A 25,528-nucleotide genomic window follows, 5' to 3' on the forward strand; every position below is an offset into this window, starting at 1 on the left:
GGGAGATGTCCATCCTCTTTAATTAACTCCATCAATGGGCGTCCGCACATGTCCGCGGGCTTCCTGCTCCTTTCAGAGGACGGACGCGCGCCACCGTGGCATTTGCTGAGAAAATGGTGGGCCTTAGTGCCTGGACAGCGGGCTCGGTAGGGGTGGTGTCTCAGAACGAGGGGAGGGACCTTTGACAACTGGATTCCAAAAAGGAGGCTGTTGGGATGCGTGGCCTTGGTGCTGGCCTAAGCACTCAGTGCCTTTACTCTCTCCTTTTGGACAATAGTTCGGTGTGGCACTGTTTGTGGTTGAGGCGAGGGAAAAACGAAGACGGAGACAAGAGAACTGCACAGAATCAATGGAGGTTAGTGTGAGCACCAATACTGAACCATTGAAGTTCTGTATGGATTCTATGCAGCCACGTAGGCACTATTATATATGTGTGTGTGCATATATATGTATTTGAATATATTGTATTTATATGCGATTAGGATGTGGGGTGGGGCTAGCCTGAGAACTTTACCTAAGCTTTGTTTCCTTATCGGGCTTTAGGCTTTTCACTTCAATTCTATGGTGAATGCCAATAAGGACAAAACTGTATTATAGATTATTTTGATTTGTGTCAGATGATATTGAAAAACGGAAATTATTGTGTATAATGATTGTACTATTGTTTGATATAGCCTTTGGGGGATGGGATAATGATTTTGCAGAAGCAAAAGCCCTCCTCCACACCTTGTATCGTGTGCTGAGACTCCTAGGGATGGCTTTCAGGGAAGCAGATGGCAGGCTATGATTGAAGAATCACGGGATCTGGGGCCTCCATCTCTTCCGTCATCCTCCAATTTCCAGATAGTCATGCCTACCTGGCCATCTTGATAAAGGAAATGGTGGACTTTTTAGGAAAGATCTAGAATCCTACAGGTGGTTTAAAAATAATTTTTCTCTTTTCCCCCCTTTTCTTTTTCCTTTCTCCCTCTCTGTGCTATTTATTTCAGTGTAGATGAAGCCCTAGGTTATGCCTGAGTCTCTGAATGCTGAAAGACAGGACGGGGGGACACAGATGTTTCATGCTAGGCTATCAAAAGCACTAAGCACTCACCCTCTCCCTTTTCTTTGTCTGTTCCCAGGCTTTTCATGTTTGAAGTAGGGCTTTTTATTCCTGAAAGCAAAGGAAAAGAGGGGGAGACGGTTTTGGAACTATGGAGGTTGGTATGAAGGTGGGTAGTGGCTGGGGATGACAAAAGAGGGTGGGCTGAGCTTGAAAGGGCTTCAGTGGCTGGCACTTCTGCCTTGTCTCGCCATGGCTGCTTTCCACAATGCTGCAATACAACCTGTTAATTGCAGTAAAGAAAACGGTGGGAATATTTGAGGGAGGGCAGACTGGGCTTTGACAAAGAAGGCTGGAGCTGGGATGGCGATGCAGACATTGGAGCTAAGAATTAGGGTGCTTGTCTGTTTTGCTAAGGACACAGTCTCCATTATCTCCTGCTTATCTACTTGCCTATAGATCCTCCTGCATGTCTGCTTCGGAGTCTGAGATCACTGGAAGCAAGGAAGCAAAGAAGAAATCCTTTCTGATCACTATAACTGGTAAGATGGTGCGAATTGTCTAGGTCTGCCTCGGATGTGTGTTAGTGGGGACCAGTGGGCATCCCACAGGCGGCAAGCTGGAGGAGCTTTTTCTTCTTTCTCACAGCCATCTTTCTCACCATTTTTGCTATTTACCCCAAACCCTTACCTTGATTGTGGTATATGGCAAAGAGTCTGATAGCACCCAAGGACATTGGGTAAACTGAGGGAGTAGATTGCTAGGAATATGCTGCTCCAAGAAAAACAAACTCCTCTAGATCTCTCCCTTTGTCTGCCCTTTCCTCTAGGTCTAAAGGTATGCTTTAAGGTGTTTCACCAGTGAAAGGATAGAAGAGGGAACGTCCTCATTCATTCCAGGTTCGTATGAGTGGGAACGAGTCATAACGGCAACCAGAATAGATCCCTTAAAACTCTAGTTCTGGGAGTTTCTGTTCTTCATCCATTCATCATCGGCCTTTCTGCTGTCCTTGACACAATTTATTTTGCATATGAAAATAGCTGGACGCTGGGGAGGGTAGGAGAAATGAAATAAGTGATGAAAAATTGGTTGATCTTCTTCTTCTCCCAACAAGTACATTGTTTCTATGATTTCCTGTTCCTGTTTGTATCTATCTGAATAATGCCGTAGAGTTAGAAGAGAAGGTTAAATTAATTTCCTTCTTTCACTTCTAGGTCTACTTCCGGTGGCAGCTCTACTGGCCTTTAAAGGGTTAAGCACCATTGCCCAGACACACCACCCTCTTTCCTAGCCCGAGTAAGCCCTCTTATACATTGCTCTTGCCTTAGCAGGAGTGATTACATGGGCCGCGTTATAGACGTGGGCTGGGCAACTGCAGGACTAGTGATCTGGGCCGGAACCTGTTACTGCATTTACAGATTAACCAAGGGAAGAGCTCAGAGTGTGAGCAGATTTGCCAGAAATGGGTCCAGAATCGAGACGGAGAGTGTGGCTGGGGTACAGAACCAGACCTTGGCCACAGTTGAAGCCATGGCTGGAGCAGAAACAGAGACTAGAGCCACGACCGAACCAGGAACTGGAGAAGGAGGTGAGCCTGTGGCTGAAGTAGACACCGAGATCCCTATTCTAGTTAGCCCTGATACCAACTGTCAGGCCATGACAATGCTTGAGGAAGAGATAGAGACTCACTCTGGGACTAGTTCCTTGGTGGAAGCAATGGTCATGACAGAGGCAATGACTTTCACTGAAGCCACAGTCCAAGCCAAGGAGGTGACCATGAAAGAGACAGTCACACAAACTGATGCTGAGCCTGAGGAAGTAGGCAAGAAAGAGGCAGTGACTCAGACCAAAGCTAACACTTGGGCAATGGCTGACAGGGCAGAGGTCAAGAAAGAAGCAATGACCCAGACCAAAGCAGAAGCTTGTACATTCACTGAAAAAGAGACAGAGATTAACAGAGTAACAGTGACGCAGAGTGAGGTCTTGGCAGTGACCAAGGAAGTAGTCAAGATTGGAACCGTGAATGAGACTGGAATTGTGGCAGAAGCCACGATAAGAGCACTGGAAGAGCCTGTGAGCGTGACTAGGACTGACTCTGAGGCTAGACTTGATGCCACAGTTGACAATGATGGACACCCCCATGATATGCCCCTCATAGTGGCTGGAGTGGATGTCAAGTCCTTTGCGCAGCCTCAGACTGTGGCCATAATCCAAAACGATGACATGATGGTTGGTGAGGCTGATGACAAGGGGAATCTTCAAGCTACATCTAAGGCAGGCTCTGGGGTAGATACAAAGGCTTCTTCTCAGCTTCACGTTGTTGCCAGAATTCTGGCTGAATCCTCGCCAGGGGCAAGGGATGAGGCTTGCGATAATCCAAATGGCATTTGTGAAGCGGAGGCAGATGTGAGAGCCTGTATAATACAGCCTGAGACTGTGGCCACAATACAGGCTGAGGCAACGCCTGGTGCTGTGATTGATGGCGGGGAAGATGCTAGTGTTGTATTTAAGACAATGTCTGCTGCAGACATAACTGATACAGATCCTCCAGCTATAACCAGTGATCAGACTAAAGTCATGCCTGATGCCAAGGTTAAGGGCAAAGGTAATACCAATGCCACGGCTAAAGCAGGGGCCAAGGCAAACACAAAAAACAACTTGCAGACTGATGCTGGAGATAAAACCAGAAGTGATACCAATGACGTGGCCAAGGCAGAGACTAGTATAAATGTGGCTTTTTGTACTCAGCCCAAGCCTGTGGCCAATGTTCAGGGTGATGACTTGCCTGATGACAAAACCAAGGCTAAAGACAATGCCAATACCGTACCTAAGGAAGGAGCTCAGACTGTGGCCCAGAACCAGGGTGAAGCCTTACCTAATACTAAAGGTAAAGCTAGAGGCAAAGCCAAAGCCAAGTGTAAAGCAGGAGCTGCGACAGACGTGAAAACCTGTGCACAGCCTCAAGCTGGGACCAAAACCCAAGGCGAGGCCTCGTCTGATTCCAAGGTTGATAGCAAAAGTGACTCAAATGCCGTTTCTAAAGCAGGGGCGAAGGCAGACCAGAAAGCTTGTGGTCAGCCGCAGCCTGTGGTCACTTGCCAGAATGAGGCCTTGCCTGGTACTAAGAATAAGGCCAAGGGCAATCAAAACCTTACGCCTAAGGCAGAGCCTGGGACAGCTACAGCAGGCTCTGCCCAGACTAATGTGACCAGTTCCCAGGGTGAGACCGCACCTGGTGCCAAGAATAAGGTCAAGGATAATCGTAATTCTGTGCCTAAAGCAGGGGCTGGGCCAGATACTACGGGTTCTGCCCAGTCCCAGACTGCAGCCAATTCCCACAGTGAGGCCTTACCTGGTGCCAAGAACAAGGTTAAGAGCAATCCCAATGTTGTGCCTAAGGCAGAGGCTGGGGCAGGTGCCTGCCCCCAGTCTGTGGCCATTTCCCAGGGTAGTGCCTTGACCGGTACCAAGACTAAGGTCAAGGGGAATTCTAGTGCTGTATCTAAACCAGATGCTGGGGCAGGTACAGCGGGCTCTGTCCAGGCCAAGGCTGTGGCCAATTCCCAGGGCGAGACCTTACCTGGTTCCAAGAGTAAGGCTAAGGGTAATTCTAATGCCGTGCCTAAGACAGAAGCTGGAGCAACTACAACGGACTCTGTTCAACCCCAGGCTGAGGCCTTGCTTGGTGCCAGAAATAAGGGCAAAGGCAATTCCAATTCTGTGCCTAAAGCAGATTCTGGGGCAAGTACAATACTGGCTTTGGCTTCTTCCCAGGCTGAGGCCTTGCTTGGTGCCAGAAATAAGGTCAGGGGTAATTCCAACATGGTGCCTAAAGCAGAGGCTGGGTTGGGTGCAAGGGGCTCTGCCCAGTCCCAGGTTGTGGTCAGATCCCAGAATGAACCTTTGCTGAGTGCCAGGAATAAGATGAGGTCCAATGCTAGTACTAAATCAGGAGCCAAAACAGGGACGAGGAGCTCTGCTCAGCCCCAGGCTGTGGTCAGATCCCAGAACGCAGCCCTGCTTGGAGCTAGGGGTAAGGGTGTGTCCAGTTTGCAGGTAGCAGCCCCTGTAGACAATAAGATCTATGCGAGGCCGGTTGCAGGTGCTGTGCCTACCGCAGAAATGGTGAGTGTGGTAGCTGCTCAGCCTAACATGCACGATTATTACTGGAATGGGATTGGTGTCGAGGACTGGATTGCTGCTGAGCGGTGGATCAAATTTAGATTTGAGACCATAGATGGAGACTGGGAGAGTCTATGGACCGAGGAGGAGAATGCAGCCAGTGTTGGACCCTGGACTGGGGCTAATGATAAGTCTGGTGTTGTTAGTTCCTGGGCCGTGGCTTGTGATGAGACGAGCATCAAGTCCTGGACTGGGGCTAGGCCTGAGAACGAGCTTGCTCTTGGGTCCTGGGTAAATGCTGGTGACCAGGCCAGTGGAGGTCTCTGGGCAGGAGCTCAGGCTAATGAGGCAGTCTGGGTTGGGGACAAGGTCAGTGGAGGTTCCTGGACTGAGGTCGAGAACCAGCTCAGTGCAGGTTCTTGGGTTGTCTCTGGAAACCAGGCCATTGCAGGGCCCTGGGCTGTGAGTCAGGTCACTGATGGGTCATGGCCTGCAGTCCAGGCCAGTGGAGTGTCCTGGATTTTGGACCAGGCTACAGGGACCTGGACTGTGGCTGATAACCAGGCTGCTGGAGTGTCTTGGGCTGGAGCTGGCAACATAGTTAGTATTGGATACTGGACTGGGGCTATAGACCAGACCAATGCGGTGGCCTGGACAGGGACTGTTGATCAGACTGGTGGTGAGGCCAAGCCAAGGTTTGAAGATCAGGCCAGTGAAAAGGCGACCTGGGCTGGAGCTGTTGCCCAGCCCAGTGGAGAGTCCAGTGTAGCATCCAGGCTTGGGACCGTAGATCCATCTGGTGGTGCAGTCTGGCCTAGCACTGGGGGCCAGGCTGGTGGCGTATCTACATCAGGGGTTGCAGACCAGTCTAGTGGGTCTTGGGCTGGTGCTAGGTGAAGGCGTAAGTCACAAACAATGCCACACCAATTCGGGGTTATGATTATTAGGGTGGTATTTATTTAAAGGGGAAAAAACTTACAGATCACTGTCCCAGGCAACAGCCCTCTATGCAACCAGGAAAGGAGTCTAGTCGCAGGCGGAGCAGGAAGTGAAGAGAGAGAGAAGAGGGAAGTGGCCGCTTTTTTAAAGGGAGAGAAACCACGCCCCAGTGGGCTGGTACCTCAGCGGTGATAGGCTGGAGGAGTGGGAGGACCTCCCGCAACACCTCCCCCTTTTGTTTAAATAAGAGAGTTCTAAACCTACTATGAAATTATATACAATAAGTACAAATATCCTATTCTAACTAGCTTAGGTCTTGTATAATAAATAACTTGGCCAAGTCATGAGAGAAAGTAACTACATTTATATAGTCTTCAACCCCATCGAAGATCTGAGAAGGGAAATAATGTTACCTGGGTAATTAGGAAGTTCAGTAAAACAACTTACAAAACATGCAACAAATTACAGAGACAACTAGCTACCTGGGCAATCACCCAAAGTCACATTAGCAGCGTTGAAGCAACCAACTTTGGCTAAGGCCTAACATAACTGACATACCATTTTCTAAGGCAAGCAACTTTTCAAAACTATCTTACCCTGTCTTGGCAGGATATGACAGTCCTGTTTTATCCATTGATGCACGCTCTGTATCTTTGTCAGTTGTTGAGGTATGGGCATTTCTTTGCCCAAACGCCAGTTCTGCCAAAAAGAAAGGCTCCAGGTGGAGTGTCTTTGGTGCTCAACATTCTCTCGGGAATAGAGTGGTGTTGCCAGGAGCAATTGTGTCTCACTACCACAAAACTCTGAGTTAGATTAAAGGCCATTTTCTACAGCTCTTTGAAGAAGTTGAAGATTATCTATCTATACTGAGTATAATCTCTATATATCTAAAGAACCTGATTAGTCTATTATAAATGAAAAACTTAGATGACTATTAGTCTATATAATTCTCAATATCTATCTAACTTAAAGACTAAGACAATAAACGACTGTGAAACAAATGAGGACAATGACCTCCAAATATAAACAATGTACAAATAAACATTGCAGTAGGTAAATATATATCAATACACAATCATTATATAAGTATCTTAATCAGAGGTAGAAATGTACACTGCAATATGGTAAATATATACAATATATATATATCAATACAATATATGTCAATACATAAAAAAATGTTTTAAACAGAGGTAGAAACATGCATGCGTACAATAGTCAATATAATTTAACTTTGTATCAATATACAAGAATCTATAGCAATGTATTTGTCTAAAAACAGTAACTCACAATTACAAATCTATTATCCCATCATCCCTCTTTTTTTTCTTTCAAAATGATCCCTGAGCGTATAAAATTCCTCCCCCAACCCTCAATCGTATACTAATTATAATTGACCCCTAAATGATGTCCCTAAACCCAAGGGCAAGTTTTATTGGGAAAGGGGACGTCGTCCTCTAGAATTACTTCCAGCTGTCATGGGGGCGACGTTCTTTCTGGGGGATCCTGTGAAAGTGAAATGATGGTTAAATTTCAAGATCAATGTCTTTTAAAATTGCCAATAGTCTCTGAGTATTTTGTGCAGGTCTGGCCAAAATTTTGTATAAGATGTGCACCATTTCAGCTAACCAAGTTGGAACTGTCTTGTGCAGCTGGTACCAAAAGCAGGTCTTGTAGTAGCGCTATCAGTATCATGACGTCATATCAACCAGGTGGAGTTGTTGTTATGGGGCCCCATCTTCTTCCTGGAAACTTCAAATGTCACTTTAGGAAAAACTCATTGTTCATTATGAAAAACTTAAACATTAATCATATAGACATATATAGATATATATATATATTCAATGAAAGACATGATAGACATATTCAATGAAAAGTATGATAGATATGAAGAAAAGCAAAGATGTTTTCTAAACTCATATTTCTTTCTGTCCCATATCATGGCTCTTGACATGAGACAGAAACTCCAGAAATTCTGGGTTTTTCTCTTACTAACAGGCTTGGAATTGGAGAGGGACTGAGCCAGAGTCCAACTTCAAAATCAGCTTTATAAATTTAGAAATATGGTTTAATATTTACTTACACAATCCATTCAGTTGTCTTGATATTTCCTATTGGGCAGGTATTTTTCCATCTGTCAGTATCCAAACATCCAGGGTCCCTTGAATTTCTCAAAGATGAGTGTTTTCCTGTGGAGATAAGAACAGAACCCTGTCCCCATTCTATGTTTTTCTTACCACCTGTATGAATATCATCATTGTGGATGAGTTGTCATTTCTCCTTTCCAAGAGGTTTCTCCTCTTCAAATCGAAACTTTATTAATTTTGATGGTATCCACAATTTTTCTTCTCCTGTGGAAACAAGAGCAAAACCCCTTCCCCAACGTAGCACATCTCCTGGCTTCCACTGAGAGGTCAGCACATCTTTGAAATAAATCGGTTGATTTAGTTCAGCAGACTTTTCCATTATCCAATGTCTTTCTGCTGCTGTCGTTCCTTTCTCATTAGCGTTAAGAAAATTCAAGGTTAATAAAGCATTATGTAATCTATTTCTGGGGGTATTTTCAGTCCCTTTCTGTTTGTTCAGCATATCCTTTATAGTACGATTTGATCTTTCTATAACTGCCTGACCTGTAGGATTATTTGGTATACCTGTAATGTGTTTTATATTATAATAATCAAAAAAGCGTTTCATTTTCTTAGATAAATATGCTGGACCATTATCTGTCTTTATTTGCGCAGGTATACCCATGATGGCCATAACTTCCAATAAATGTGTGATTACTGAATCAGCCTTTTCTGAGCTCAGGGCAGTAGCCCATTGAAAACCTGAATACGTGTCTATGGTGTGGTGTACATATTTTAATTTACCAAATTCCATAAAGTGGAACACATCCATCTGCCAGATTTCATTTCTCTTAGTACCCTTTGGGTTACTCCCTGCAGGCAACGGTGTTTGATTATAGAAAGAACAAGTAGGGCATCTCTTTATAATGTCCTTAGCTTGTTGCCAAGTAATGGAAAATTCTTTCTTTAGGCCTTTACTATTGACATGATGCTTCTTATGAAATTCCGAGGCCTGCAACACACTTCCAATCAATAATTGATCAATCTCAGCATTGCCTTGGGCTAGAGGACCAGGCAGACCTGTATGGGACCGGATGTGTGTTATGTACATCGGACAAAGCCTGTTTCTGATTATGTCTTGTACCTGGATAAACAATGAAGTCAACTCTGTGTCATCTGGTATAAATTCAGCGGTTTCAATATGCAAGATAACTCTTTCTGCATATTGTGAATCTGTAACTATATTAAGAGGTTCTTTAAAATCCCTTAGCACCATAAGAATGGCATATAATTCTGCCTTCTGGACAGAATTATAAGGGCTTTGTTCCACCTTACTCAATTCATCTGACTTGTAACCTGCTTTCCCTGATTTATTTGCATCAGTATAGAACGTACGGGCTCCAGTTATTGGAGCATCACGTACAATTCTAGGAAGAATCCAAGAAGTTCTTTTTATGAGATTAAGTCTATCACTTTTGGGATAGTTGCTATTAATTTCTCCCAAAAAGTTAGCACAAGCTCTTTGCCACGGTTCATTGTCTTCCCATAACTTTTTTATTTCTTCCGTAGTAAAAGGCACTATAATTTCTGCTGGGTCTATACCTGCTAGTTGACGAAGTCTCAGCTTACCTTTTATAATTAATTTAGAGACCTTTTCCACATAAGTTTTTAATTTTTTACTTGGTTTATTAGGTATAAATATCCACTCTAAAATAATATCTTCCCTCTGCATTAGAATCCCTGTAGGAGAAATTCTGGAAGGCAATATGACTAGGATGCAGCTAAGATTTGGGTTTACCCTATCCACATGTGCCTCCTGTAATTTTTCCTCAATCATTGTCAGTTCCTTTTCTGCTTCAGCTGTCAGTTCTCTTGGACTATTCAAATCTTTATCACCATCTAAGGTTTTGTTTAAATGAACTATTAGATCAGGTGTTATCCCAACAGCTGGTCGTAGACTGGAAATGTCTCCTAACAATCTTTGGAAGTCATTAAGAGTCTTTAACCGGTCTCTTCTAATTTGTGCCTTTTGCATTTTAATTTTCCCTAACCCTATTCTGTAACCTAGGTAATTAATAGAATTTCCTCTTTGAATCTTTTCAGGGGCAATTTGTAATCCCCACCTAGGAAGACTTTCTTTACTTCTTCAAACATCCTTTCTAAAGTATCTTTATTTGGATCAGATAACAAGATGTCATCCATGTAATGATAAATTATGGAGTTGGGGAATTGTTTACGAATTATTTCCAATGGCTTACTTACAAAATATTGGCACAGTGTAGGACTATTGAGCATACCCTGTGGGAGGATAGTCCACTGATATCTCCTATTAGACTGAGAATTATTATAAGTAGGCACTGTGAAGGCAAATTTTTCTCTATCCTTTTCTTGTAACGGTATAGTGAAAAAACAATCTTTCAAATCAATAACTATAAGAGGCCATCCTTTTGGTAACAGAGAAGGCAAAGGAATTCCAGATTGTAGTGGGCCCATAGGTTGAATTACTTTGTTGACAGCTCTTAGATCTGTCACCATTCTCCATTTACCAGATTTCTTTTTTACAACAAACACAGGAGAATTTCAAGGGCTGGTTGATTCTTCAATATGGTGAGCATCTAGTTGCTCTTGCACCAGCTGTTCCAATGCCTGTAGTTTATCTTCAGCTAGAGGCCATTGTTTGGTCCATATTGGCTTCTCAGTTAGCCATTTTAAAGGTAGGGCCGTTGGTACCTCTAAAGGTTTGGTATTTTCTGTATGTTCTTGTACAGCCTGAATGGCTGGTGACCTTTTTCCATAATACCTCATCATATCCTTCCCAGAATTATGAGTTCCTGGAAATACAGGAATGTTAATCTGGGTATTCCATTGCTGTAGCAGGTCATGGCCCCATAAATTTATGGCAATATTGGCTATATATGGCCTTAGTCTTCCTATTTGCCCTTCGGGCCCTATGCATTCAACCCATCTTGTGCTTTGTTTTACACGAGATAGGGTTCCAATTCCCAGGAACTGAACATCTACCTCTTGAAGAGGCCAATTCGGATGCCAAGATTCTGGGGTAATGATACTTACATCCGCACCTGTGTCTAATAAGCCTTCAATAAAAGTGCCATTTATACAGACTCTTAGCTTTGGTCTTTGATCATTAATAGAAGTCTGCCAAAATATACGTTTACTCTGTCCTATTGGGTTTTTTGACTCATCCTCCACACGTAATTCTTCATTTAGACCAGTATTACTTTTTACAGCAGAAATTGGAGCTTTTAATTTTCTTGGTGAGGCACGTTCTCCACTGTGACTGGGAATGACTGGGCCACTGTTGGCTTGGGGGCCTGCGAGAGGTCCCCCAAGGAGTTTCCCGATGATATCGGATTGCCCCGTCTGTCTGTTGTTGACCTACATTCGTTGGACCAATGCCTGCCTTTACTGCATCTCCTACATATACCTGAAGGCCGAGGTCTCCTATTTTTGTCATTCCCAGAAGAGATATTATTCCTAGAAATTCTTTGCCTGCAATTCCTTTGCAAATGTCCTAATTTACCACAATTAAAACACCTGGCAGTTTGATGTCTCCTCATTGCTTTGGAAATCGCTTCTCCTACCCAAGATTCATCATTATAGCTAAACGTCTCAACATTCATCGTATGCTGAATCCATTCATCCATAGGTGCTGATCTAGACTTTAAAGGCCCAATTATCTTTTTGCATTCTATGTTTGCATTCTCAAAAGCTAGAGATTCAAGAAGTATTCGTCTAGCTTCTGGGTCTGTTACCCCTATGTCCAGAGCCTTAATTAATCTTTGCAAAAAGTCAATAAAGGATTCTCTCTGTCCCTGCCTAATTCTGGTATATGATTCAACCCTTTTTGCTGGATCTTGTATCCTATTCCAAGCATTTAAAGCTGCTTGGTTACATAGACACAGTACTTTATCGTCATAAAGAGCTTGGACCTGTGGATCAGCATATTCTCCTGCACCAAGAATTTGATCTTGGGAAACCTCAATACCTTTTGCTCTTCCTTGCTGTTCCATATGTTTGGATTCTTCTCTGAAATAAATTCCAAACATCAAGGAAGGTCCATTATCTAAAACTGCAGACACTAACTGATGGAAATCATGGGGAGTAGCTCTAGCATTAGAAGCCCAAGTCCTTATCATTTCCTTTACATATGCATTGTGCAAGCCAAAATTAACAACAGCTTGCTTAATTTCTTTTAGATCATTCATTGCTATTGGCGTCCATCTAGCTTCTCTGACTCCCTTTGAGCCTTTAGAAGTTGATGCTTTTTCAGAATTAAGTATAGGGTATGTCGCTAGAACCCTGGGTAAGCCAGTTCTAATAGCTGGTGGAGGCCTTGTATCCTGTCCTTGTGCCTCCTTCCTCTGTTCACCAGCTGCAATAATTTCCCCAATCTTTTCAAATCTTTTTATCATTGTCTCTCTTAAATCCTGAATCTCCTGACCTGTATATATTTCCAGTGATTTCACTGAGGTATCAATTTTTTGGTCCCCATTCTGCACCTGTGATTCCAGAGCTTTAATTTTTTCCTTCAAAGATAACATGTCCTCCTTAAACTTTTCTTGTATATCATGTAGATTCCCATCTTGGAGGTACATTCTGTCGGTTACCTTATCAAAACTTTGTGATAAAGTCTGAACGTCAAATTCAACAGCCTGAACCCTTTCTGGTAACTTTCTAATACCCTTGGATATGGAGTCAATTTTGTCTGTCATAGTATCCACTTGTTCAGATAACCTCTGATTTTCAATAATTTTAATCCTGTCAATTAGTTGTTCATTATTAGTTCGTTAAGATTCTATCGTTCTTAGGAGTGCCATATTCTTCTGTTCATTATTAGTTTGTAAAGATTCTATCATTCTTAGGAGTGCCATATTCTTCTGTTCATTATTAGTACGTAAAGATTCAATCGTTCTTAGTAGTGCCATATTCTTCCTTAATGATAGAATATGGAAAAGAAAACTGAAGGCTAGTAACAAGCAAATTAAGGTATCCCCACAATCATATAAACCTTGTATGATGTAATTCATTGTATTAGTAAATATAAATTTACTAATCCATTGTATTAGTGAAAACAAAGCAGTAAAATTTGCGTTAGAAACAAAAACTGCAATATTACCTATTATCCAGCAGGTGGCGCTGTTGCAGAGTCGCGGTGAAAACATGGTCCTGTTCAGTGCCTTAGTAGATGTTAAAAACTGGAAAATGCAAGTTTCTCAACAAAGTAAATGTAATTAAATCAATTCCTGAGACGGAACCAGAAACCCAGAATCCAGGGGTAGAGAAGAGCAATCTGGAAGCCGCTTATGCCTCCACGTGACAGAGTCACCCTGAGGGGTTGCAGCTTTCAGCAACCACGTGCTCTGGTTCGTGCCACTTAAGAGCTGTACTTGCAAGGGAGATTTAAAAATGACTCAGAAAAGAGCAAAGCACGCGGCCAGAGACTACGCGGGCCTGTGGAGTTTAAATCCACGTGGGGAGTCCAAGGCCGCTGGCGGCTGAGAAAGGGGAGGGCTCCCGCCAAGCCGAACTAGAGCCCGTCAAGCCCGCAGCCGCCAAGCCGAACTTGGGGCCGCCAAGCCGAACTCGCGGCTGCGAGTGGGGAAAGGAGAGGTTCTAAAACCAAACATTGGGTGCCAAAATGAAGGCGTAAGTCACAAACAATGCCACACCAATTCGGGGTTATGATTATTAGGGTGGTATTTATTTAAAGGGGAAAAAAACTTACAGATCACTGTCCCAGGCTACAGCCCTCTATGCAACCAGGAAAGGAGTCTAGTTGCAGGCGGAGCAGGAAGTGAAGAGAGAGAGAAGAGGGAAGTGGCCGCTTTTTTAAAGGGAGAGAAACCACGCCCCAGTGGGCTGGTACCTCAGCGGTGATAGGCTGGAGGAGTGGGTGGACCTCCCGCAACAGCTAGGAATCAGTCCTGGACTGGGACTGGTGATCAGTCTGATGGATCCAAACCTGGTTTTGAGAACCAGACAGGTGTTGGAGGGTCTTGGACTGGCACTATTGGCCAGGCCACTGGAGGGTCCAAGTCAGTGCCTGAGGATCAGTCTGCTGGAAGATCATGGGCAAATTCTGGAGACCAACTCAGTGGAGGGTTCTTGGTTGGGCCTTTGGACCAGGCCAATGCACAATCTCAGCCTGGGTCTGGAGAACTGACTGCTGGTGGAGTAGATCAGTCCAGTGCAGGAGGATGCTGGGCCGGCTCTGGTGTTCAGTCTGGTGCAGAATCTAGGATGGGGTCCAGGGACCAGTCCAATGTAGAGTCTTGGCCTGGCCCTGGAGATCAGACCGGTGGATGGTACTGCACTTACACTTCGAGTCAGACCATTGGAGGAGGCTCCTGGAGTGGGGCCAGCGGTCAGGATGTTGGAGGGTCGAAGCCAGTGCAGGTGAACCAGTCTAGTAGCGGGTCCTGGCTTGGCACTGGGACTCAGGTCAGTGGTGTGTCGTGGACTGGTGATCAGATTGGTGGCTGTTCCAAACCTGGATATGAGGATCAGGCCATGGGAGGAGGATTCTGGACTGGTGCTGGAGAGCAGACCACTGCAGGGTCCAGGCCAGCTGTGTCTGAGAATCAGTCTAGTGGAGGAGTTTCCTGGGGTGGAGCTGGTGGCCATGTCGTTGGAGGGTCCTGGGTTGGGTCTGTGGATCAGACTAAATCTGGATTTGAAGATCAAGCATGTGGAGGAAGCTCTTGGCCAGGAGCTGGGAACCAGACTAGTGGAGAATCTTGGCCTGGATCTAGGTCTAGTAATGAAGCCAGTGGAGGATCTAGGCTAGATACTCAAGACCAGGCCAGTGGGAGATTCCTTGTCAGTGCTGAGGTGGAGGCCAATGAAGGATTTTGGTTTGGGCCTGGGAGTGAGGCCTTTATAGGGTCTTGGTGCTGGACAGAGGAGGCGACTATTTTGCCTGTAGCTGGTTTTAAAGATGAGACCAGTGACTCCACCACATCAGGGACTAGGGAAGAAAGCATCAGTAGTTCTGGGTTGATGGATGAAAAGAAGCCAAGTACCGAGTCCTGGACCAGATCTGAGGAGACAGCTTTGACAGGCGCATGTGTTGGAGGTGAGGCTGCCACCGTGACTGGAGCTGAGGCTGATGTTGACACAGAGGCCAAGGTTGGAACTGAGGCTGGAGCTGGGCCTGAGGCTGGAGTGGAGACAGAGCCTGTGGCAGAGATGGGAGTGGAGACTAGGACAGAGGCTGGGGCAGCAGCTGTGGCTGCATCTGAGTCTGAGACTGGTGCTGAGGCTGCTCCTAGAGTTGAGGCAGGTGCTGGGTCAGAAGCTGGAATGGGGTTTTGGTCCTGGGATGGAGATGCAGCCACTAAAGGGTCTAAGCTTGGGGCTGAGGCAGCGGCTGGAGTTGGGGGAGGGGCTGAGACTGAAGCTGGGACAGAGAATAGCATGGGATTTTGGTTCTGGAACGGAGATGCAGCTACTAAAGAGTCTAAGCTTGGAGTTGAGGCAGAGGCTGAGGTTGGAATTGGGAGAGGGGCAGGGGCAGGGGCAGGGGCAGGGGCAGGGGCAGGGGCAGGGGCAGAGGCAGAGGCAGAGGCCGAAGCTGTGACTGAGACCAGCATGGGATTTTGGTTCTGGGATGGAGATGCAGCCTCTAAAGGGTCTAGGCTTGGGGCTGAGGCTGAGGCTGGAGTTGGAGCAGGGACTGAGGCTGTGTCTGAATCTGTGACTGAGACCAGCATGGAATTTTGGTCCTGGGATGGAGATGCAGCCTCTAAAGGGTCTAGACTTGGGGCTGAGACTGAGGCTGGGGCTGGAGTCGTGGCCGAGACAGGGGCTGAGACCAGAATGGGGTTTTGGTTTTGGAATGAAGACTCAACCACCAAAGGGTCTAAGCTTGAGACTGAGGCTGGCGCTGGAGTTGTTGCAGAGGGTGGGACTGAAACCAGAATGGAACTTTGGGCCTGGGATGGAGATGCAGCCTCTAAAGGGTCTAGGCTTGGGACAGAGGTAGAGGCTGGCTTAGGATCTTGGACTTTTTCTACGAATGTAAATGATGATGATGATGAAGAGGAGGAGCTAAGTAGAGAATCCAGCCCTGGTATTGAAGAGATCAGTCTAAGAAACTTGTTTGGGGCTGACAATGAGGACAGTAATGACCTCAAATCTACAAATGAAAACGATACCAATTCTGAATCTGGGACTGGGGATAAGGCCAGCACTGCTGATGGAGTTGACATACGGTCTTGGTTCTGTACTGGTAATGAAAACAGATGTGACGGTAATGAATCTACATCTCAGGTGAAAGCCAAAAGGTCAGCTGAATCAAGCGATATTTATCCATCCATGGTCCCTGGGGCAGGAATGGGTGTATGGGATGGAACCCTAGTTTGTTCAGCAAGCAAGCTATTACACCAAAGTAGCTTTCCTGGTGAAGATGGCTTCAGAAAGGCTGGTGCCGGAGACAGGGAGCATTCCTGCAACTGCCGCTGTAGACGGGATGCTAATCTGGACCCGGAAGATCTTGAAAGACTCATTTGCATGGTTGAAATGACTGAAGATCCTTCTGTTCATGAAATAGCCACGAACGCACTGTATAACAGTGCTGATTATCCTTATCCCCAGGAAATTGATCGGAATATGGGTGGAATTTCGGTTATCCAAAGCTTACTGAGTAATCCCCACCCTACTGTCGGACAAAAGGCTTTAAATGCTTTGAATAACATCTCAGTTGCTGCTGAAAACCACAGAACGGTTAAGACATATTTAAGTCAAGTATGTGAAGATACTGTCACCTATCCCTTAAATTCAAATGTGCAAGTAGCTGGACTAAGATTGATAAGACACCTGACTATTACTAGTGAATATCAGCATATGGTTACCAATTATATTTCAGAATTTCTCCGTTTGTTGGCTATGGGAAGTGGAGAAACTAAAGACCATGTTTTGGGAATGCTTGTGAATTTCTCTAAAAATCCATCCATGACAAAAGACTTGCTCATTGCCAATGCACCAACAGCACTGATTAACATTTTTAGCAAGAAGGAGACAAAAGAGAATATTCTTAATGCTCTTTTACTTTTTGAAAATATAAATCGTCATTTTAAAAAAAGAGCAAAAACTTATCCTCAAGACAGGTTCAGTAAAAGTTCCCTTTATTTCCTCTTTCAACGACCTAAAGCCTGTGCCAAGAAACTTAGGGCCTTAGCAGCAGATTGTAGTGACCCAGAGGTGAAAGAAAGAGTTGAGGTGTTAATAAATAAACTCTGATTATCTATCTGTTCCCCTTAAAGTTTGAGTAACATTTTAATTTTATACCCTAGACATGCTGTACATTGTAAATTGCATTAGAACTTTGAAACTAAATGTTGCCTATGAGAGTCTATAGCTGGACAATTTTATGAACACCAAATGAATTCACGCTTGTTCTGGAAATACATATGTCAATTTTTATCTTGTCTGGATTGAGATATTTTTAGTATGCTTCATGAGCAGAAACCAAACTGATTCTTCATAAGTAAGGTAATCTTCGGTCCTTTGTGTGGACTTTTGTTTATACATTTGAGACTTTATTTTTGTGTCATCAATAAAGTTGTGTGTTTTAAGAAGCAAAAAAGAGCTATTGTCTTCATCCTTGGGTTTATGGTCTGTTTAGAAAGATAAGGTTACACGGAAGTAAAACCAGGAGTCTTCCGGCCCCAGACAGCTGCTTCCCATCTGAAGTTTCCCAGCAGAAACTGCCGCACGATGCATCCATGCCCAGGGAATGCTTTATGGAAAAGGGGGTCTTTTTAAGCAAGCTGTGCTTGAAGAATACACCACGGAAGGTCAAAAAGGTCATCTGAGGAGGGAGAATTGGAGGAAGAAAGGCGAGGAAGTGGGACAGCCAGCTCGGGATAACCTGGGTAGAATGATGCAGGAAGGCCACGAGAGGAGGTCAACTGGTGAAGACGTTAGCATGAATTCTTTATGGAGCACCTCTGATTGCTAAAGTGTCTGAACATTATATTTATCCCCGAAAACAGCAAGGACTTTCACGATCAGAGGATGAAAGAAAAATAATGTGGTTGATTTGTGTTCAGGATGAGTCCAAGTTGGCTTGAGGACGGGACTGGTGACGAGAAATAGGGAAACAAGCTAGGGAGTTATCGTCATCGGGGAAGCATGAGACGATAAACATCTGAAATGCCATTAGTTCCTGTGGCGATGGTAAGGACAGAACATAAGTGAGACTTCTCTTCTGTGACTTACTATGTAGACAAATCTGCCCTTGAACTCCTGGTAATCCTTGAGCCTCAGTTTTACAAGCATTGGGAATGTAGGCCTGAGTCACTCACTGTGCCTGGGGTCAGAAAGCCTTGTACCAAGTAAGTGTTCCAGCTCTTCTGGGGACATATAAAGAAGATCAGTTTTATTTCAGGGTTGTGGAGTCCATGGAAGCATGCACTCTTTCGTGGCCAATTTTGGTGTCTATATAAGTGCACAAGAAAATTGTTTTTGAATTAATAAGTTAAAAAATAGTTGAAATAATTAAAAAATAGTTGAAAGAAAAAATAAATTTTAGTTTTTATACCACGATTTCTTTAGTAAGGTTGGTTGGAGTTGATTTTCACGGTACTGTCAAGAGTGATGTTGGGATCCATAGGGGAGGAGATGCAGTTTTCTCCCACCTCACAGTACTGGCAAGGGCATGTATATATGTGTGTGAGCATTCAGACTGTAGGCTGGCTGCATATAGCGTATGCTACTGAGCATTTCGGTCCTTATCTACTGCCTTAGTTTCCTTGTATTCAAAAGAAAATGAGGAAAAGGAAATTAGTAGGGGAAAATAGCTTTTAAAAAAGTTTTGTTTAGTTTGAGGGTGGAGGATGTATGTGGGATTCTTGCAGTTTATAGAAAGCTGAATTACCTTTAAGTGTGTGTGTGTGTGTGTGTGTGTGTGTGTGTGTGTTGGGGTAAGGAGCTTGCCATGGTGCACATGCAGAAGTCACTTGTAGGAGTTAGTTCTTTCCTTCCACCGTGTGAGCTCTGGGGATTGAATTTAGGTTGTCAGGCTTGGCAGCAAGTGCCTTTACCCACTGAGCCATCTCACCAATCCTGTGTATGCCATTTCACCCAAAAATTCTATTTGTAGAAATCTATCTTTAGGAGCAAATAAAATAATAGGCTTGCAGTAAGTTGTGCATCTTCAAACTGTTTTGAAGGGTGAAAAAGTATAGGGTTATTTCAAATAGACATCTGAATTTAGGGCAGAGAACTCTGCATGTAATCCGCAGAAGGAAAACAGATTGTAAAAGCATATATACTTTTCATGAAGAAAAAACTGTGCATTTAAATTCTCCTAAGGGACTGGAGAGAGTGACTCAGTGATAGGCTTTTGGTGCAATCATGGGGACCTACCTGAGTTTGGACCTCCAGTACTCACACAAAAAGCTAGACTGGCAGATCTTTTCTGTAATCCCTGTGATGCAGACTCAGGAACAAGATGATCCCTGGGGCTTGCTGCTCAGCCAGTCTAGACAATCGGCGGGTCTAGGTTCAGGGAGTGACAGTGTCTGAAAACAACAACAACAACAACAACAACAACAACAACAACAACAACACAACTTAATGCGGAGGACTGGTGAGATGGCTTAGCCTTAAGGGTACTTGTTGCTCTTGCAAAGAACCTGAGAACATTTCTCAGTATCCATGCAGGGTAGCTCACAACCATCTGAAATTCCAGCTTCAAGGGATCTGACACCCTCTTCCAGCACCCATGGGGACCCACACACCTATGGTGTACTTTCAGATATACACATATACATGAATTTTAAGAAATTAAATTAGTATTAAAAATACCCCCCCACACCAAAAAAGGAAGGAAAACCAGTCTTCTTGGAAGACGCCCAAGATGACCTCTGGCCTCCTCGTGTACACACACATAAACACATACACACACAATAAAATGGCCTCTGAAATGAACTGTTATATATCATGAGAACATTAATAATTTTTATGAGAATTAGACTGATGGGAGATTTTTATCATTTTTTTAAATATTAAAAAAAGATTTACTTACTCTTTATTTAGTTTTGAGACAAGGTCTCACTGTGTAGACCTAGTTGTCCTGGAACTCGCTATGTAGACAAAGCTGTCCTTGGATTCACAGAGATCCATCTACCTCTGCCTTTTGAGTGCTGGGATTAAAGACATTTGCCATCACAGTTTCCTTTATGTTTATATGTGTGAGTGTTTACCTACATGTATGTATGCGCACCATGTGTGTGCCCATTGCTCTCAGAAGCCAGAAAATGGTGTTGGATCCTTTGGAACTTGAGTTACAGATGGTTGTGAACCACCACGTATGTGCTGGGACCCAAACCAAAGTCCTTTGCAAGAGCAGCAAGCACTCTTAACTGATAAACCATCTCTTCAGCCCCATCTGTTTTTTTCTTAAAACTAATCTGTATTTTTATCATTTTTATATAGTGAATAGTCATTTCTTGTATAGTTTAGCCCAAGATCAAAGAATTTATTTTGGATGGGTAGGACTGTCAGTCACATTTGAAAACCTTAAAGCAAAAGGCTAAATAAAGGTTCACATATTATATCAAATTTTTGGAAGGTATAACTTAAAGGTTTACACAAAACTGTACCTGTTTAAAATTTTTGTTTTCTTTATTATGTAAAGTGTAAGTATTATTGATTCATGTTCAGTGGTCTATACTTTTTGTCCTAGCTAGCCAGATGACTGAATCAGAAAGAGTGAGGCATTATAAAAACCAAACCAAACCAAACCAAACCAAACCAAAGCAAACAGTTCTCAAATCTACTGTTTGAGAAACACCAACATTTTACTGTAAAGAAATGATATCACAGGCTAGGCATGGTGGCCCACACCTTTAATCCTAGTACCTCAGAAGCTGAAGCAGGAGGATTTCTGCAAGCTTGAAGCCAGCCTGGTTTACATAGTAAGTGCCAGAACAGCCAGGCCTATGTAGAGACTCTGTCTTAAGAAATGGTATCACATTATGATGGATTCTATTATCTGCTGCCTGATCCCCCTACAGGAATAAAGTGCTTATTTCATTTGTTAGGAGTGATTTTAGAAAGCTCTCAGCTGTCATTGAAGTTCCAGAAATGCATCAGTTGAAGAGAGCCACCTCCCCAAGATCATACCCCCTTCCTGGGAGCATTTTGTGCCAATGACTGATAGACATGACTTGAGACAGCTTATTGGCTCTCTCTGTCCATCCCTTCTTCCTTTTTTTCTCATTTGGTGGATGCTTATCCCATGGGATTCCCTAATAAAATCTTTCATGCTATTCTCTGTCTTTGTCTGCTCCCTGGAGAACAAACTTTCAAAAAATCGATACAAGAAGTTGTTCAAGAAAGCAAACACTGGGAAGAATTATTCTAGACAGATTTCTTGCTGACCAGTTGTCAGCGTAAACCCCATCACTGGTGGAAAGTTATGTAGGTACAAGTATGGAATGAGGTGGCACAGGAATGGCTAGTGGGAGTTTGCTGGTGAAAGTATTGTCTGGTACCATATGGCAAAACATGAAAAGTGGGGCTGGAGACAAGGCTCATTCAGAGCACTTGTTCTTGCCGAGGATCCAAATTTGATTTCCAGCCCTCATGTGATAGTTTATAACTATCTGTAAGTTCTTCTCCTGGGAATTCAATGCCCTCTTCTGACCTCTGTGGGCACCAGGCATGTACATGGTGCACATACATGCATGCAGACAAAACCCTCAAACATAAAAATACATAAATCTAAGAATAAAATTTTAAGTACTTTGACAAACATGATATACATTTTATATATAGGGAAAACTATTACGTCTGATTGATATTTTAAAAACTGGAAAAGTAACTTAAATAAATTAAAACCTAAGAGCTATATTCAAAAGTAAGGGAGCTTCTTGCACAGATTATATGAGCTTTAATGTACAGGAAGAGAAATATGAACAGCAGGTACGGGAATTATTTTAAAAAAGTAAGCTTCAAAGAAAGTTATAATCGTTACCAAATCTTCTATGTTAGACCCAAGCCTTGGTTAGAAAGAAATATGACCTTGTGGCTCACCGGATGGAACCTCTTGATTGTTGTCCATTGAATATTTTGTATCTCCTACATCTCTCTAAATTCATTAATTACTCAAAACTGTCTCACTTTTGACTATTGAAGTCTGGAACTTCACCTTTCTTGAAGATTTAAGCATGCCTTTCCTCTTTAAGATGACATTGATTAACCTTGAAACCTGCTCTTACTTCTCTTGAAACCTGCACTTACTACCACTGGGCCTGTAACTAGGTCTAAATCACAGAATAACCTTCCTGGGTGTATAGAAAGTAATAAGATAGGAAAGAGAATATGGGTGAAAGTGGCTGCAAGATCTGACTAGCTATCAGTACCCACCCGTAGGTACCGAGAGAGTGTGCAGAGGCGTGAAATCTCAGGAACAAGATTAGTGGATCTAGAGCACACTGGAAGATGGGAAAATAAACTGGAGAGTGTTTACAAGATTTAAAACCCTAGCAAAGATCGGGGAAATCATGTGAATTAATGGCTCAGATGGTTCCTTAAAGTATGGGAAAACAAAAGCTCCTATTGAGACATATTGCCATCAAGGAAGCTGGAAGAATGGATTAAAAACTCAGATAAGAGGCTGCAGAGGTTAAGAGCATTGGCTGCTCTTCCAGAAGACCCAGGCCTAATTACCAGCATCGACTTTGTGACTAACGACCATCTGTAGCTCCAGTTCCAGGAATCTGATCCCCTTTTCTGGCCTCCCCAAGCACAACATGTACATGCTATACAGACATACTTGCAGACAAATAACCCATATACATAAAATAATTTTTAAAAGCAATCAAATAAAGGCGAATCATAGGAAAAATGTATTATATAATGTAGGAAAATTTTTCCAAGGACTATATTCTACTGGAAAACTCCAAGTGCATACTGGTAGCAAAGCTATGAAGATCATTTCAGTGATGTTCCTCTCTAGGGGCCTGGGCTCAGAGAAGAAGAGTGTGCTAAGAGTGGAGGAGTAACAGTAGAAATGCTGATGACTCTGAGACAATAGATCCTTCAGGGATGTCCTTAGCTTTCAGAGGTCAAGAGAATGTAACATGCCCTGAAAGATCAGAGCAGGGGGTCGAGTGTCAAAACTTACAGAGACCCATAGGGATGATCAACAGCGCTATAGATGGAGAATGGGTTAAGTGTAGCACAATTAACAAAAACCCAGAGACAGAAATTGGGGTTCAACCTGAAGATCAGAAAAACAAAACAGCCACTGATTCTTACCTCTACCTCATTCCATAATGGCGATCCTGCCTCCAGGAATCCCCAGAATGAGACCGAGTCTGAGAGCTGTCTCCTCCCATCTCATATTCCACTCTAGGGCTGGGATTAAAGGCGTGCACCACTACCGCCTGGTTTCTGTGGTTACTGGGATTAAAGGTGTGTGTCACCACTGCCTGGTCTGTAAGGCTGATCAGTGGTGCTGTTTTACTCTCTGATCTTCAGGCAAGCTTTATTTATTAAAATACAAATGAAATATTACTGCAGTTAAGGCATGATTAATGAGGCATACACAGTCAATAATCAGCTAATAAGCCACTCAAAAGAAATCAAAGGTGGTTGGGAGTCTGAAGAAAGTTGCCTTAATTAAATGTTAGTCCCGTACCTAGACAACAATGAGGACCTTTAGAGACATGCATACATGGATCCAATCTACATGGGAAGTAGTAAAAGACAAGATCTCCTGAGTACATGGGGAGCATGGGGACCATGGGAGAGGGTTGAGGGGAGGGGAAAGGAAGGGTGAGGAGCAGAGAAAAATGTAGAACTCAGTAAGTAAAAATGCTAGTCCCTGTCCAGTTTGCGGTCCTAAGTTGTTGAGAGCTTTTGCTCTAGGTTATGCTGTTGGAATGACTATCTCTTGATGACCTTCATAGGACTTCATAGGAATGCGTCCTCAGTTCTTTTTGATGACTTAGGTAGCTACATGTTAAGGAAAGACGAATGACCAAATATTTTGAGGACAAACATTGGTTTTCAATTGCCTGCTACGGATACTCAGAGACCCAAAATGTCATTATAGTCCCGAGGTTCCCATGAAAATATGGACATTAGGTATTAAACGAGATCAAGTCCCAGGTCCAGCACACAGTAGGTCTACTGAGTTCAGAGCCTGACCCAGTAGCTACTTTTGTGATCTCTGAAGTTTTATTTGGTCCCAGCCCCATTGTTCTTTGGCCTATCAGAGCAGTGCTGTTAGTAGAGGAAAGGACCAAGTGACTGCTTCTGAAATTGTTTATGCTTTCCCTAGCCAACTTAGTATTTATATGGAGGGGGTGTGGCACAACTTCGTGCCTCTAATAAAGACCTAGAAAATATAGAGATGCAATCTCCATTAGGCTTTCTTTTAATTAGCCAGTATTGTGGCCTGAAAAATGTGGATGGTGCCTGGAAGATGATAGTAAATTATTGTCAATGAAACCAAATATTAAGGCAACTCTAAACTCATGTCAGATATATGTAGTATTTTGGTTAGAGGCAATTATCATGACCTTTGCACATAGCATTCAGTTCTTTGAAAAATGTGCTTGTCTTCCTATCATTAAAACCAAAAAATGCTTGTACTCACATAGAGTGGGCAACCCTCCATTTCTCATTTTTTCCCAAAGCTCTACTAACTCTCATATCTCCCGCTTTAATACAGTCTAAAGGAGTCTGCACAATGCTTTCAAAAGAGGTAGCTTGTTGGTGACCTTGGCAAGACACATACACTATAAGAGCCAAACTCCAGAAAGGACCAGAGACTGACCATATTAAGTGTGACTTTTAGTGTTTGAGTGGTCTGGGGAATGTTAGGAATCCTGCTACATAAGGGACAAATTCCCAGAGTTCTTCACAAAGAAAGCATCTCACCATCTGACTGGCCTCTTAGGTTCTGGAAGGAGCACATTCCTCCCTTTTTCAGTTTGCATATTGGGGAACAAAAGAAACTTCCAATGTTAAGTGGGGCCTGGAGTGGAAGAAGGTTTTATGGCCCCAAGTAAAGTTTCAAGCAGTCCAGACACTTGGCCCACACAAAAGACAGACCCTCTGGTATGTGGTATCAGCGTTGCATGTGTTGATAAAGAAAGTGTTAGTAGAGAAGTTACAGTCTAGCTGAGTTTCTGGAGCAGAGCTCTTTTACATACAGGGGAAGATAGCAGACCTTTTAAAAACAGTGCCTGGTATGCTACCACATGCTGGTAGAGATGGAATACATGCATGATTGCAGGAAATCAAATGGCTAATTTGAGCTGGGCTACGTCAGACCTGTGAATGTAGAAGGCTGAATAAGCTCAGGTCTTCCACACAC

General features: G+C 43.5%; 1 protein-coding gene and 1 long non-coding RNA gene across 2 annotated transcripts; both read left to right on the forward strand.

Moving 5' to 3' along the window:
* The first annotated feature begins 277 nt into the window (after positions 1–277).
* LOC121437059 lies at positions 278–1,935 on the forward strand. Its single transcript, XR_005972929.1, has 4 exons — positions 278–355; positions 1,122–1,211; positions 1,502–1,584; positions 1,872–1,935. It is a non-coding gene; the product is annotated as an uncharacterized LOC121437059 (long non-coding RNA).
* Positions 1,936–2,277: 342 nt separating this feature from the next.
* Positions 2,278–17,693, forward strand: LOC121437264 (armadillo repeat-containing X-linked protein 4-like). The gene is made up of 2 exons (XM_041637125.1): positions 2,278–6,057; positions 14,106–17,693. Exons 1-2 carry the CDS (start codon positions 2,384–2,386, stop codon positions 17,428–17,430), a joined length of 6,999 nt encoding a protein of 2,332 aa, XP_041493059.1. The 5' UTR covers positions 2,278–2,383; the 3' UTR covers positions 17,431–17,693.
* Positions 17,694–25,528: the final 7,835 nt, after the last annotated feature.

This window comes from Microtus oregoni, unplaced genomic scaffold (assembly GCF_018167655.1).
Source record: "Microtus oregoni isolate MIOR12 unplaced genomic scaffold, Mior012 000050F_ref0000143, whole genome shotgun sequence".
NCBI classification, from domain to species: domain Eukaryota; kingdom Metazoa; phylum Chordata; class Mammalia; order Rodentia; family Cricetidae; genus Microtus; species Microtus oregoni.

Excerpts from the sequence above, each read along its gene's own strand:
- LOC121437264 (XM_041637125.1), top strand. The coding sequence starts at position 2,384 with ATGGGCCGCGTTATAGACGTGGGCTGGGCAACTGCAGGACTAGTGATC. Across the intron at positions 6,058-14,105 it reads GGGTCTTGGGCTGGTGCTAG|GAATCAGTCCTGGACTGGGA; the intron begins GTGAAGGCGTAA and ends CGCAACAGCTAG.